At 35.8% G+C, this 13,721-nt stretch overlaps 1 protein-coding gene across 1 annotated transcript; it reads left to right on the top strand.

Moving 5' to 3' along the window:
• Positions 1–452: 452 nt before the first annotated feature.
• Positions 453–13,139, top strand: LOC113352715. Its single transcript, XM_026596502.1, has 3 exons — positions 453–1,205; positions 1,583–1,633; positions 13,026–13,139. The coding sequence occupies exons 1-3, from the start codon at positions 453–455 to the stop codon at positions 13,137–13,139; spliced, it is 918 nt and encodes a 305-aa protein (XP_026452287.1).
• Positions 13,140–13,721: the final 582 nt, after the last annotated feature.

The raw sequence follows: 13,721 nt of genomic DNA, 5'->3' as shown, positions 1-13,721 counted from the left end.
ACAATCTTGATTCTTGACAGATGATCGTATCTTGGTAGTAGAGAAACAGCAAAGCTATTGAAAAGTGTATCTTAAGGAGATGCTAAGAAAATAGCAGTTGGTTCTGTCAAAACGTATGTATTTCCCACTTCCCCCTCTGTTGAATTTATTACTAGTAGCACCGATTCTGAACTTGGGTCAGTGAGAATCACTCCAATTTCAGGAATTTTTCTGTTCATACTTAGAATTTTTCAAATTTTTTGAATTTGGTGTAGTTAGGAATAAAATCAGTGGGATTTGATTGCGTATTGTGAGACAATTGAGTGTTTAGGATCTGGGTTCTCTTTTTGGGGGCACGCTTTTATTGTTTTTGAAGGGTTGTTGGAAAATGAGTGCAGAGGCAATGTGTATTTTGGGGTAATGCAAAAGGTTCTCTGAAGCAATTTTGTGCAAGTATTGTGGTAATTGGGGTAATGGAGGTTACAGATTGGGAAGTTTCTTCTGATGGAACACAAAATTTAGAGGTTGATTTGCAAGACTCTGACGATGATGAGCTTCTCTTTATGTCTGATTGCATACCTAAATTACAGCAAAGGAAAGCTAAATCCAAGGCTTGTTGGGATTCAGAGATGAGAATGGCGAAGGTTATAGAAATGAAAGGTAGATGTTGGGGTACAACAGGAATAGTTCGAAACAGTGAGACCTATTTGTCCATTGAGGAGACGTTGTACATGGCTGAACGGGGAGCATTACTTCTCGTTGACAGTGATGGTATGGTTCTTTGTTTAAGTGATATGTATGGGATGCTTACGGAATGGAAAAATGGGTGTAGTTGGGATTCTTTTCAAGCTTATAAGCACTTGAAGTCACTTGGGTATATTGTTAGTCGCCATGGTGTGCAGTGGACTGTGAAGAATGACAAGCATTGTTATGATCCTACGTGCGTTAGGGGCTTAAAAGAGATCAGTGGAATGTCAGTAACCGAATTGGAAGAGGGATTCTCCATTACTGATGGTCTCAGAAATATGCATATAATTGGTGAAGCACAACCAGCTTTTGATGTGTTTTTGCCTAATAGCAAATTTAGGAAGTCGTCTCCTGGTGAACCAGATTCTGTAGTATACATAACTAGGGAAGATAATCCACCATCGAAAGCCGAGATTGAAGACTTAGAGGCAATGGGCAAAGGTGTCGACCTTATGTTCTGTCACGTAGAACATGGTCGGGTCAGTTTGTTTTCGTATAAAAATATAGAGCTTCGGCGCATGCCATGATCCTCCTAATCCGCTCGGCTGACTGAATGTCGTTTCACTAATATCTTGCTGCACCATCCAATTAGTTTGGATCATGTTTTAATAACCGTGATGGAGTATCCCAGTATGTTAAGCACTTCCCTCAGCTCTCTAAGACATCTATGTCTTGCTGTTGATTTTTTCGTATTGCACCACAATCCAGGCATCCCCTAGGCAAGGCAGTCGGCAGTAGTCAGAGATAAGAAACAGCAAAAGGTGCATTGGAGTTCTTGTCCTCTCAATTTATATATGATCATATCTGATGCTGGTCATGCAATTAGTATGTATAGTGTAGCTTCATCCTGATGCAGGACAAACGCCTAACCTTGACGATGGATGATATCTCAAAGTCACTACGTGAGGTGAGTAAACTGAACTCTATACAGACATATTTAATGCTGTAAAGGAAAATCTATACACATTGTATATTACCTGAAAATATGTCTGCACAACTTTTCCTTAATAATATCATGACCTTTTCCGAGGGAAGTCAGATGGAATTTTTTTGCATTGACAGGTAAACTCTGTGTAGGGCTTGCACAAACCCTGGCACAGCTTTCATGTATTGAATCCCAAAGCATGTCTGTCTGGTTTGTCATCCATGTAAACTCTGTAGTTTTTGAGCATGTGTTAGTGCCAAAATATATCTTTTGGGTCTTATCCTACTTTTAGTGAATAATTTTTCACACCTAATACATGACTTAGGCTAAGACATGAATGTCTAGGACTATGCATTCTTTCGGTTTTCATGCTTCACTGGTGTACCATGTCTTACTGTAAGGGATGTAAAAAGGTAGGCACCTAAATGATGTCTGCATAAAAACAGAGCACAGTGCAATTAGTGCATAAAATGATATGGGAGTAGAAAAAACTCTGATAGTGATAGGCAATAGAAAAGTGCTGCAAGTGCAGCTTCGTCAGCATTCGGATGTTAATTAAGTAAGTGCAGCTTCGTCAGCATTCGGATGATAATTAAGTCAACCTTGAGATAATCATCTTTCTTTAAGCACGGTTTTGCAATCAACTGAAGCACAGTTAGGTTGTATTAGATCTTTGTCTTTCACGTGGTTCGTGGTTCATTAAGACATCAAGGAATGGCGAACATAATCTGGACCTTATGTGATTTATTTTTACATTTCAAACTTTAATTTATAAAATGATGTAGGTACAGTAGTTGTTTTGAGTAAATATTCAATCCTACGATAGCTCACATGTAGATTAAGATATTAACGCTAAAATGGGTTTAAGCTTTGAAACTGAACTTTATGCTCCTGCGTTGCCTTTTTGTCATTGGAACTAATTATATGTGCCCAGGATGGAACTAATTTTGTCAGTCGGATTGAGTTTCCAGATGTTTCTTAGATTCAATGTTGATTCTTTTTTTGTGCTGCTATCATAAGAAAATGAATAGGTTCTTGAATCAGATAAATTATCCTAACAGTTGGTTGGTGAATCCTATAGGCCAATCTGGAGGACTCTTCAGCTTAGAAATTTTAGGTTCCCATCTTAATATGATAAATTGTAAGTTTAAGATTGATGCGAGAGCTGATGCTGTTATGGTAACTTTTATGTGTGGGGCCTTAAGGAATGGTAACGGGGATGAGCAGTGGGACTATGTTAGTCAGCCTAGTCTAGACTATAACCATGCTTGGATGTTAGTAGGAGATCTTAATTTTATTCTTTCGCAATCTGAAAAAGGGGGCAACTCTGTCTCTCAGTCTTATTTACACAATCTAAGAATTTTGTTGATTTTATTTGTCTTCATAGTCTACCTTCTCAAGAAATCCATTTACTTGGTATAAGATGGTGCTCTTATTGAAGGGAGATTAGATAGAGGTTTAGGTAATCAGTTGTGGTATAATCTCTTTCCCGAATTGCCACACTTTTCACCTTGTACCTATAGGAAGTGCCACAGTCCATTTCTGATAACTAGTGTCAGGGATATTAATCCTATGAGAGGGCCTATAGTGGGAGAAAATTGATTCTCTCCTCAGAATGGTTCTAGTGCTTTGAAGCACAAAAAATGCCTTAAAAATGTCAAGGAGGCTCTTAGGTTGTGGAATAATCAGTGTTTTGGAAATGCTGAAAACCAATCTTAGGAATGTTAAAAATCAGTTGGAAGACTTATATACTCAAGGCATGCTGAACGGGAAAATCTAGGAATCACCGTCTCACTTTCTAGCCCAAGTATAACTCACCTATTTTTCGCGGATGATTGCCTCATCTTCACAAGTGAAAATCGATCCAATGCTGAAATTTGCTGGCCATAATTGTGACTTTTAGTGCTATGTCAGGTTAGTCTATAAATTACGAAAATTCGGGTATGGCTTTTAGTCCTCTTACTGATAGTAATAGGAAAAATTCGATAGTTTAATACTTAAAACATTAGGCGACTAGCGCTTGAAGATAATATCTTGGGGGTTCCTTAACTCCTCCTGAGAAACAAAATGGAATCCTTTAAGGGCCTGCTAGATAGGTTTGATAGTAGACTTGCTACTTGGAAAGGAATATTTTCAAGTTCTCTTGGAAAGACCCTCTTAGTTCAAACTGTTTTAGGCTCACTAGTTACTCATCTACTGCACGTGTTCCCTATGCCAAAGGAACTTACTGACAAACTCGACGCTATCCAAAGATATTTTTGGTGGCATAATACTAGTATTGAAAGCCTGGGATAAGATCACTGTCCCTAAATCCCTCGGTGGTTTGAACATTAGAAAGTCGGCAATTTTTAATAAAGCTTTGTTGGCAAAACTTGCTTGGAGATTGATTGGAAACCCTGATGCTCTATGGGTTAAAATATTGACGCGTAAGTACTTTCCTAACTCAGATCTTATAAGGAATGATCTATAAGGGCAGTTGGAATTGGGAAGGTGTTTGTGTTGGGCTGGAAATAGTTAGGTCGAACTATTGTTGGCAGATTGGCAAGGGAAGGAATATCCTTATTTGGAAGGACAAGTGGGATCCATCTATACCTTCAGTAGTGTCTCCTTAGTGCCAATTGATTGATGTTGATACCAAAAACTGGAACTTACATATGCCTAACTGCTTATTTGATGCTGGTACTATCGAGCAAATCCCTAATATCAAATTGTGTTTGCAAGGTGTCGACAAGGAAGTAGGAATAGCTTGTTCTCTGTCAAATCAGCCTATAAAATGTTACTAGATAGAGAGCTTCAAACTAGTAATGTAGGAAATCCTGATTTCAATTGGGCTCATCCGTGGAAACTCAAAATACCACCAAAAATCTCTCGTATCATTGGAAATGTGCACATAAATGTCTGCCAATCAGAGAAAGGTTAGGAAATATAATAAGACACATGATAAGTCTTGTCCTTTTTTGTAGAACGATTTTTTGGGACCATGGTTTTTTTGTGGACCATGATTTTATTTTGGATAAAGACATTAGAAGTAAATCTAGGTCACCCCTTATCCGGATATTTATATTAATACCTAAATTACCCTCCTGGTTAATTTTGGGTGATGATTAGTTAGTGTTAATAATAGTTAGTGTAATGATTAATGAGATGATTGAGTTAAAGATAATTAGTGAGATTAAAAAATCAGATGTTTTTTTTTAAAGAAGTAGAATTATTGAGAGAGTAAAGTTAGAGAAGATGAAGAAGGAAAACATGAAAAACGATGGATTTTACCAACCACAACCGGAGGAAGGGTATTTGGTACCCAGGTGTGCTTCAAACTTAGATAATGTTGGTTGAATTGCTCCAAACTTTCAAAAAAAATGAAAATTTTTATGTAGATTTGGGTCTGTTCGGTTACCATATGTCAAGAACATGTAACCGAACACACCTGAAAGTGTAGTTCGGTTACGTTTTCCAAACACGCAGGTTACCGAACTCGCTCGTTAATGGAGGTTTTGGTCGTACAGTGTAATGTTCGGTTACCTAGGATAAAATGGTAGGTAACCGAACTTTGAACTTAACAATTTATTTGGGTAGTTCGCAAACTTCAACGCAACCAAGTTCCCAACCGAACTGAAGGTTAAAAGTAACCTAGTGTTAGAAGTTCGGTTGGTTCGCAAACTTCAACATATTTTGCGAATCAACCGAACTGGGCTTATATATGCATATATGCAATTAGGCAAATGTTCGGTTACTACGAAATTTATTTCTTGGCGAATTAGGTAGAGTTCGGTTACGAAGTTTCAAAGGTAGAGTTCGGTTACAAAGAGAACTTAACATTTTTGCGAACGAACCGAATTTGTGGACTTCTCATTATTTTCGTAAACTAAAGTTCGGTGATATCCTTATTTTGCGAAGGAACCGAACTTATGGACTTCTGTTGTTCTAATACAAGGAGTTCGGTTAAAAGTATTTTTTGCGAATCAACCGAACTCTATTGGCTAAGTTCGGTAACTTTGTAGTTTTAAAATTTTTTGCGAAAAAACCGAACTCTATTGGCTAAGTTCGGTTATTTTGGAACTCAAGATAGTGGCCACAACAACACAGTTCGGTTAGACTGGATTTTTTTTTTTCGGTTCTAAGGGTGGAGTTCGGTTACTTTGTAGTTTTAAAATTTTTTGCGAAACAACCGAACAGAGAGTTCGGTGACTTAGTTTTAAATCCAATAGAACCGAATTGTTCTTCGTGTTCTTCATTTTCAAGAAGTTCGGTTAGTAAACTAGGGTTTTTTGGAAAATCGACCTAACCGAACATGGATCTGTAACTCCTACTAAAACCCTATTTTGATGATTTCTATTCGACTGAAGCAATCAAAATCAAATTAAAGTGAAGGGTTTGTTGGAAAATACCTCCGGAGTGGTCCCATGGCAGAATCAGGTTGCGGCTGGCGTCTTTTATACTCGATAAAATTATCATGTAACAAAACTTAATTGTGATTGCATTGATGTTGTTACATTTCTTAAATAGGCGGTGGTGGTGGTAGGAGGTGGTGGTGGTAATCGGTGGTTGGTGGTGGTGATAATCGGAGGTGGTGGTGGTGGTGGTAATCGGCGGTGGTGGTGGTAATCGGTGGTTGGTGGTGGTGATAATCAGAGGTGGTGGTGGTGGTAATCGGAGGTGGTGGGTGGTGGTGGTGGGAGGAGGTGGTGGTTATATATATAGGTGGTTATTAGGTTGGTTTTAAATTAAATTAGGTTAAGGGTAGGTTAGTCATTTCAACGTTTTAGGACACCCCTTATCACTATAGGGAAGGTGGCCTAATAAAACCATGGTCCCCTCAAAAAAACCATGGTCCCTAAAAAGTCATTCTTTTTGTAAACAAGAGGAAGAGTCTCTACTCTACAACGTCTATTTATACATTGGATTTGGTTTGCCATAGACATGACTTCAGCCCAATAGATTAGATAATTGGCTAAGATCTTGTTTTGATGATCCCAATTTTGGAAATGATACCCATCAGCTATGTTAAAGATTCATTTGCTATGTGGTTTGTGTGGAAACAAAGATGCATTGTGTAGGTTAATCCAAAAGAGTGATTGCTCAGTAGAGTAACTTCATTTAGGATTGGGAATACCTCTCAGACAAAGGAATGCCAAAATTTGACAATTTCAATAGACCACTGGCAACCACCAGTCGATGATTCTATTAACCTGAATAGGGGAGGGTAAATGATTCGATGATTCTGAAAGCGGTGCAATGATGCTGAACCAGGCTCGATAAACCTAAAACCGGTTGAATGATCCTAAACCAGGCTCGACGAACTTGAAAAGTGTTGTAAAAGGTAGATTTCCCACCCAAAAAAAATTCCAAGACACTTTGAAATAAAAACCTTTTTGGTGAATAATATAACAAACCTGAAAATATTAAAACAATCTTCAAAATATTAAAACGATCTTGAACCGAGGTCAACGAACCTGCAAAATGATGTATAAGGTCAATGTGGCAGCAACATATACAAGGTAAATAAGTAAACAGTTAAGTGACTTAACCAAGATGGATGGAGATATGAACGGTAGGCTTATATTTGAAAAGTGTAAAAAAGAAGGGGCATAGATTTGTCTATCGGGTTGAAAATCTGGCCGATATTTGTATAATATCCAAAATTCATTATATCAAGGAAATTACAACCATAACTTAGATTCATTTAAAGCATTAAATATTACATCCAAATTGAAAAGGATGTCCTTAATAGGTACCAAGTGAAATACGTCCTCACAGGAAGACCCTAAAATACACAAGATTACACATCTAAAATACAACCATACCCCAAGAAATTTTAATTCCTAAGTGTTGAGGTTTTGAAGCACCCTCATGCATACACCAAGAAATTAAAAGTTTTTAATAAATTAAAAGGGTGTGAATTCAATTACAAGATAAGTGATAACCTATTCCTATTTAAATTAACTTCGTTCAAAAGTGTTGAACCATATAGTGTTTCATAGTGTTTAAAAAGATTTGCGATAGACATATTTATGTGTTTAATCTGTCTCAATTCTACATATTGGTATTGTTCATTTTTGTACTTATTATGGTGTTTTATGTGTGTAGCTATTTTTGAGAGAAAAATATTTTTGGAGAAATCGGCTTGAAAGGCACCCAGAAAAGTGTTAAAGGTACCCCAGCTTTGAATAAAGGGACCCCAGAAATGTGCTAAAAAACCCCAGAATACTTGTTAAAAGACACTCAGAAATTGCTAAGGGGCACCTTGAATAGCTAAAGAGACACCGGATTTGGATAAGGGTAACCTTCTTCAACCTTCTGAAATTTGGCAGGAAACTAGGTTTATAATAAAACAGAATCAGGATTTGTGATTTGAAGGGGTTATGAAGAGACTAAAACGCTTAAATTCAATGGGTTTGATCTACTAGGCTAGACATGCTTGGTATAGGTGTCAGAATCATTTAAAATTGGCTAGATTGTCGAATTCAATGGGTTTGATCTACTGGGCTAGACGGGCTTGGTATAGGTGTCAGAATCATTTAAAATTGACTGGATTGTCGAGAGGGAAAATTAGGGGCTGATCCAAAAATAATAATATTCTCATTGTTAGGGCCACAATTAATTTTAGGTACCTTGACACCCATAATTATTTTTGTGACACCCATAATTATAAGAAATTATTAAAAATGTATGCATGACTAATTATGCATCCGCATGACGGGTTATGCATCAGGGGTATAATTGGCAACACAACTTGGATATAACATATCTAAAAATCCGCGCCTTAGAATTTTATAAATTTTATATCGTTGGAAATCTTTTTAAGAGAGCTACGCAACGAGTACAAACAACAACATCAATTTTTTGTTTTTCACCAAAATATCGGAAGTGATCTTCATTTTAGGCAAAATTTCGAAAACTGACTACATAACCATTATGCAGCCACCAAAAACTATGCATAACACATTATGCAGACGCATAACGAATTATGCAACCATTTTCTTGACTGCATAAAAAATTATGCATCTATAACAAGTTATATAACCATTGTTTTGGTTGATTTTAGTGCGTACATGAAAAATTGATGCATAATGCAGTATGCATCCATATTTACGGATGCATATTAGGTCATGCATCTATTTTCTCGATGAATAAAAGATTGTGCAACAATTTTCTCGATGCATAATGCATTATGCAGTCATATTTTCGAATGCATAACAGGTTATGCATCCATTTTCACGATTGCATAACATGTTATATAGATATTAATGTAGGTGCATGACAAGTTATGCGACCTTATTTTTTGTTGGTTTCAATACTAAGAAAAAAGTAGCTGCATAACGTGTTATGCAACCGTTTTCTGGACTGCATAACAAGTTATGCAACAAATTTTGTAGATGCATAACAGGTTATGCAACCGTTTTCATAACTGCATAACATATTATTCAATCATTATGACTAAACACCAACACCAATATGGCCAATCATTAACAATCTCGATATCGTTGAATAGCCTGATCATACCGGAGAATGCTTCTTCGAGTCGAACTAGGGAGAAGTATGTCAGGTAAAAGATGGACATATTATCATCATTGGGAAGCTTTCCATAAAATTTGGAATCCATATGTAACTTCTTAAACGCCCAATATCATCTTTATACAGGAAGCCGTTTACATGGGTTTCAAAGGTACCAATACCGTTAGCTTTGTATTCGCCTCTTACCTTGAAAAATAAAATAAAAGCCTGACAGTTGATAAGCTTTTATGTGCAACGAGATTGATCAGAGATAGAGCATACACAAACGAGAAACTAATAGGATTACATTATGAGTATTAGTGCCACACGACGAACAACCTGGAACTAATGGAAGTTGGACCTTTTTTTATTTTTTCAATCAAGTTTCGGTCGAGCTAACATTCTAAATCGATTGTAACAATCATAAATAAAAATCAACCCTGAAATTTTAGGAAGAGCAACCCGAAATTTATCTCCAGATCTACACTTTGTTTCAAAGTTTTATCTAAGACGATCAAAAAATAAACAGATTTCTAAAACCCTAATTTTAAAACCAAGACGAAACAAATTTCAGTCTCTACTCGATGAACAAAGCGAACCAGCGAGAGCGAAAGAGAGAAGAAGAAGAAAAAAAGAAGAAGAGTACGATGAACATTAGAAACTCACGATAAAACCTAATTTCAATAATTTTGGGTCAGAGAATAATTTTTCCCTTAAAAATGGGTGCGCGCCTTCAGATTTCTGTCTGTGGGTTTCTCAGTGGAAAAATCTGGGAGAATGGGTCTCACTGTAGTTTTCACTTGTCGAGATTTGAAGAAAACAAAGCTCACATGTTTAGGAGGGAAAATTCCAATTTGAATATTCAGTTTTTGTGTACTTCCCTAGATTAATTTTGAACGAGATTACTGGAGATTTTGTTGAGGAAATAGTAGGGGTGGGACTTGGGGTGGGTTAACCCACCCAACTCATGTCCAACCCGAACGTTTGGTGGACATGTGCAACGTATTTCAAGACTTTGGGTAATCTTGGTCAAAATTTCACAAACTCGAGTTAAATTTAGGCAAATATGGGCACAAATATTTCTAACTCAAGTAACCCGAAAAACCATGATATAATTGTATATATAAAACTTTTTTTTATAATTGGTGTTATTATCTATTTAGAGTAATTTTGGATATTATCTTCAAATCTAATAATGAAAATATAGATTATATTATCTCATTAAATATTCAATATGATAAATGTTTATATTATATTATTATAAATAATCTTCAATTATTTGGAATTTTGAGATAAATAGAGCAATTAGAGTTTATTATTACTAAAATTTGTTATCATTATATTAACAAACTCGTATATCCATCGAAATTTGGGTCAACCCGAGGAACATAACTTGGACGGACTTGGGAAGTACCTCCATAGGCTCCACGGGTTCGACGGACAATCTGGGCAAAAGATTCCTAACTCGGGTCTGTCTCGGCCAGGCCTTCTAACCCGCCAAACCAATCTAAGTCCCACCCCTAGGAAATAGATTGGTAATTGCATGTTTGGACCAAACATGAATGATTGGTGTTTTAAATTCAAGAAAGGAGGGATATATTCACCGGTTAGAAGAAACATGGTACGAATATATTTTGGAGATTCTGTTGGAGTTATTCTTGAAGATTATTGAAGATCATTAAGGGATTTGGACAAGTATTTTCGCTGACCATGTACACATGTTGTCGCGCATTTTGGAGGAGCGAAACTCTGTTGTATTTGGTGTTTGTTGTAAAATAGGGAAGAAATAATTCTCATAATTTACCTGTTATATATTTGGAAGGAAGGCGGGTGGATAGAGCGAGTCTTACTCTAACTGAACGACAACCCAGCGTCTTGAATGCAGTTGGACTGTTAGCAGACGCATGGAGGAGTTAATAATGGAACCTGCATGAAGAAAGGGGGATTAATTATTAGTTATTTTGGATATTTTCTTGAGGCTGGTGCGTATATAGACGTTGTTTGGGAGTCTTAGAAGGGAGACGGAGAGTCTGGGAGAAAATAGATATCTAGAATTCTGTGAGAAATCACGAGCTGCAAGAAAAGTTTTCTGCTGCTGGGATCAAACAGAACACGAAGAACAAAGGTACGTTCAAGACAATCGCAAAATCAGACGTTTCGTCTACAACGACGACAGAAGTGTTATATCGTTGCATTGTCAATATCGAAAGACTTCTTGCAATACTTTTTTAGTAGCTGAACTATTCAATTTAGTTGCTAAAAATCATTGTAAGCAATTTTTACTCTTTTTGAATACAATGAATAATCAAAATTTCTCAATTTTTGGATTCATGAGTAGCTAAACATATTTTCTGAGGTTTTGGAAGAAGCTATTTTTGATGGATAATATTTAGTAATTAATTTCCTTGACATATTTACTCCATTTTTGTTCTTTTAATTTATTAAAAATTTTCTCTTCTAAACTACTGATATTTCTGTTAGGTTATAGATATTTTATAACCTACTGATATTTTATATGCGATATTTTATATGCGAAAAAAGTTTTAAACTACTGATATTTTATATGCGAAAAAAGTTAGGTTATAGATAATTGACGAGAATCATAAAAGAGAGAGCTTGTAACGTTATAACTTCCAAAGCATGAAATTGGGTTCGAAAATTGCTTTGATTAAATTAGGAGTATATATTGTGTCAAAGTTATATAATTATTGAGTTTACAAATTTAGAAGTAGTGGAATCCAAAACCCTAGATTCGTCTCTCCTTGGTTACAAAACAAATAATAATCAAATTTAATTAGTTTTTTTTTTAGAATTTTCTTTTATTGATCTTAAACCAAATCTCTATAAACGTATGAGAATCGATTTCTTACATATCATTGTTAAAACCACATCATTTTGGAACACCAACGTTGAACAGAAATATACTTGCGCCGGATGGGTTATTTTTCTGGACCACCACTTTGGATGTACATTTCTTGATGAGTTATTTTTTGTGGTCAAAATCTAATTGATTGGGTAAAAGGTTATGACAATATGTGTACTTAAGCGCATGAGCGCAAAACACACATCTATTAGATATCATCAGAGTTATTTAAATAGAGGACCTAGTCTCTTGATTCACTCTCAAATTTAGATATCAAGCTTATCATGTCCTCGACAGTAGTAGGTATTTATGATTCGGAATCGAGATAGTACAATAAGACCTTTATATAAGAAAAGTAGAAATCTTATGAAGACTTTGAAAATTTCTAGATAAATACTTCCTCCGTCCCATCAAAGGTGACCTTTTCATTAAATTTTGTGTCCTCTAAAGTTGACACTTCTAAATAAACAAGGCCATGTTTCTAAAACTCCCTCTCCAAGGATTATTGTTTTAAAATATTAGTATAAGAAATATGTATAATCTGATAATGATGTTTATATTCATTACCTCGGTGTTTTAAAATGCTTCTAACGACGTAAAGTATACAAATACCATTGGTATAGTTTGAAAGATCAATATCTTCTAAATTTTTACTAATTGTTCTTCATTAGGATATAATTGGAAGAAGAACCTAAAAAATCCTTCCCTCCTTCTTGTCTTAAGAATTATGCAAACTTGAAATAGGTCATCTTTGGTGAGACAGAGGGAGTTTTTTTTTATTGTTAAGAAACATGTGTTTCTTATACAAATGTTCTAAAATTAGCCGTTTCTTTTTCCAAGTGAAACTCTATATAAGAAAAACCTATACATAAGAATAGTTCTATGTTATCCCAATAATATTCTTATATAGGGAAAAGGCTATGTTTGTATACCTTTTTTTTTTTGTTTTTTTAGCTACTATTGATTTGAAACGGAAACTTATTGAGGTTTTTTCGGATCTTATGTTGATTTGTTCAGGTTTTTTATTTGGAAGATAATGGATATGGTGACGACACCGGAAGTGGTGGTGGTTACGGAGGAGGAGGTGGTTCTGTTGGAGAAGGTGGTGGTTCTGGCAGCGGTGGCGGTTGACGTTGAAGTCAGTAACGTCGCTCTTGTGGTTGAACTTGATGAATCTTGATGGTCGGTATGGATGAGGTGATCAGTGTTGAGGGTTTGAAGTTACGTTTGCTATTTTCTCTTCAGATTATCATCTTTTGCATGGAGAATTATGGTTAATGGTTAAAAAAACTGTGATCTTTTCTTTTCATCTTTACTTTACTTTTTCATTTCTATGATCTAGTTTAGGTTTTGTTATGGAATCTTGGAACACTATGGGTTTGGTTTGTTTGTTTCGTCTTCTTAACTAATCTAGGATTTACTGTGGTCTTAATGTTTGATTGGGTATCTGTTTTCATTGTTTTTAAGTTGCTTGGTGAGAGTACCGACCCCCAATGTTTGATTGGATGGGTCTATTTCTATTTTTTTTAGCTTCCTTAATTAGGGTATAAGAAAATTCAAGTTTGCTATCAATTGTTTGTTTGCAATCTTAAGTAATTCCAGGATCGATTATCTTTGTTCAACTGATTTTTTTTAAGAAACAAGTGTTTGTGCACTCTTGTCTTTGACCTTTCCTGTAATTTTAAAATGCAACCTTAGTTTCTTCATTCCTGC

Source organism: Papaver somniferum, chromosome 2, assembly GCF_003573695.1.
Source record: "Papaver somniferum cultivar HN1 chromosome 2, ASM357369v1, whole genome shotgun sequence".
Taxonomy (NCBI): domain Eukaryota; kingdom Viridiplantae; phylum Streptophyta; class Magnoliopsida; order Ranunculales; family Papaveraceae; genus Papaver; species Papaver somniferum.
The sequence above is the reverse complement of the archived record's forward strand: the minus strand, read 5'-3'. Positions and strand labels throughout refer to the sequence as shown.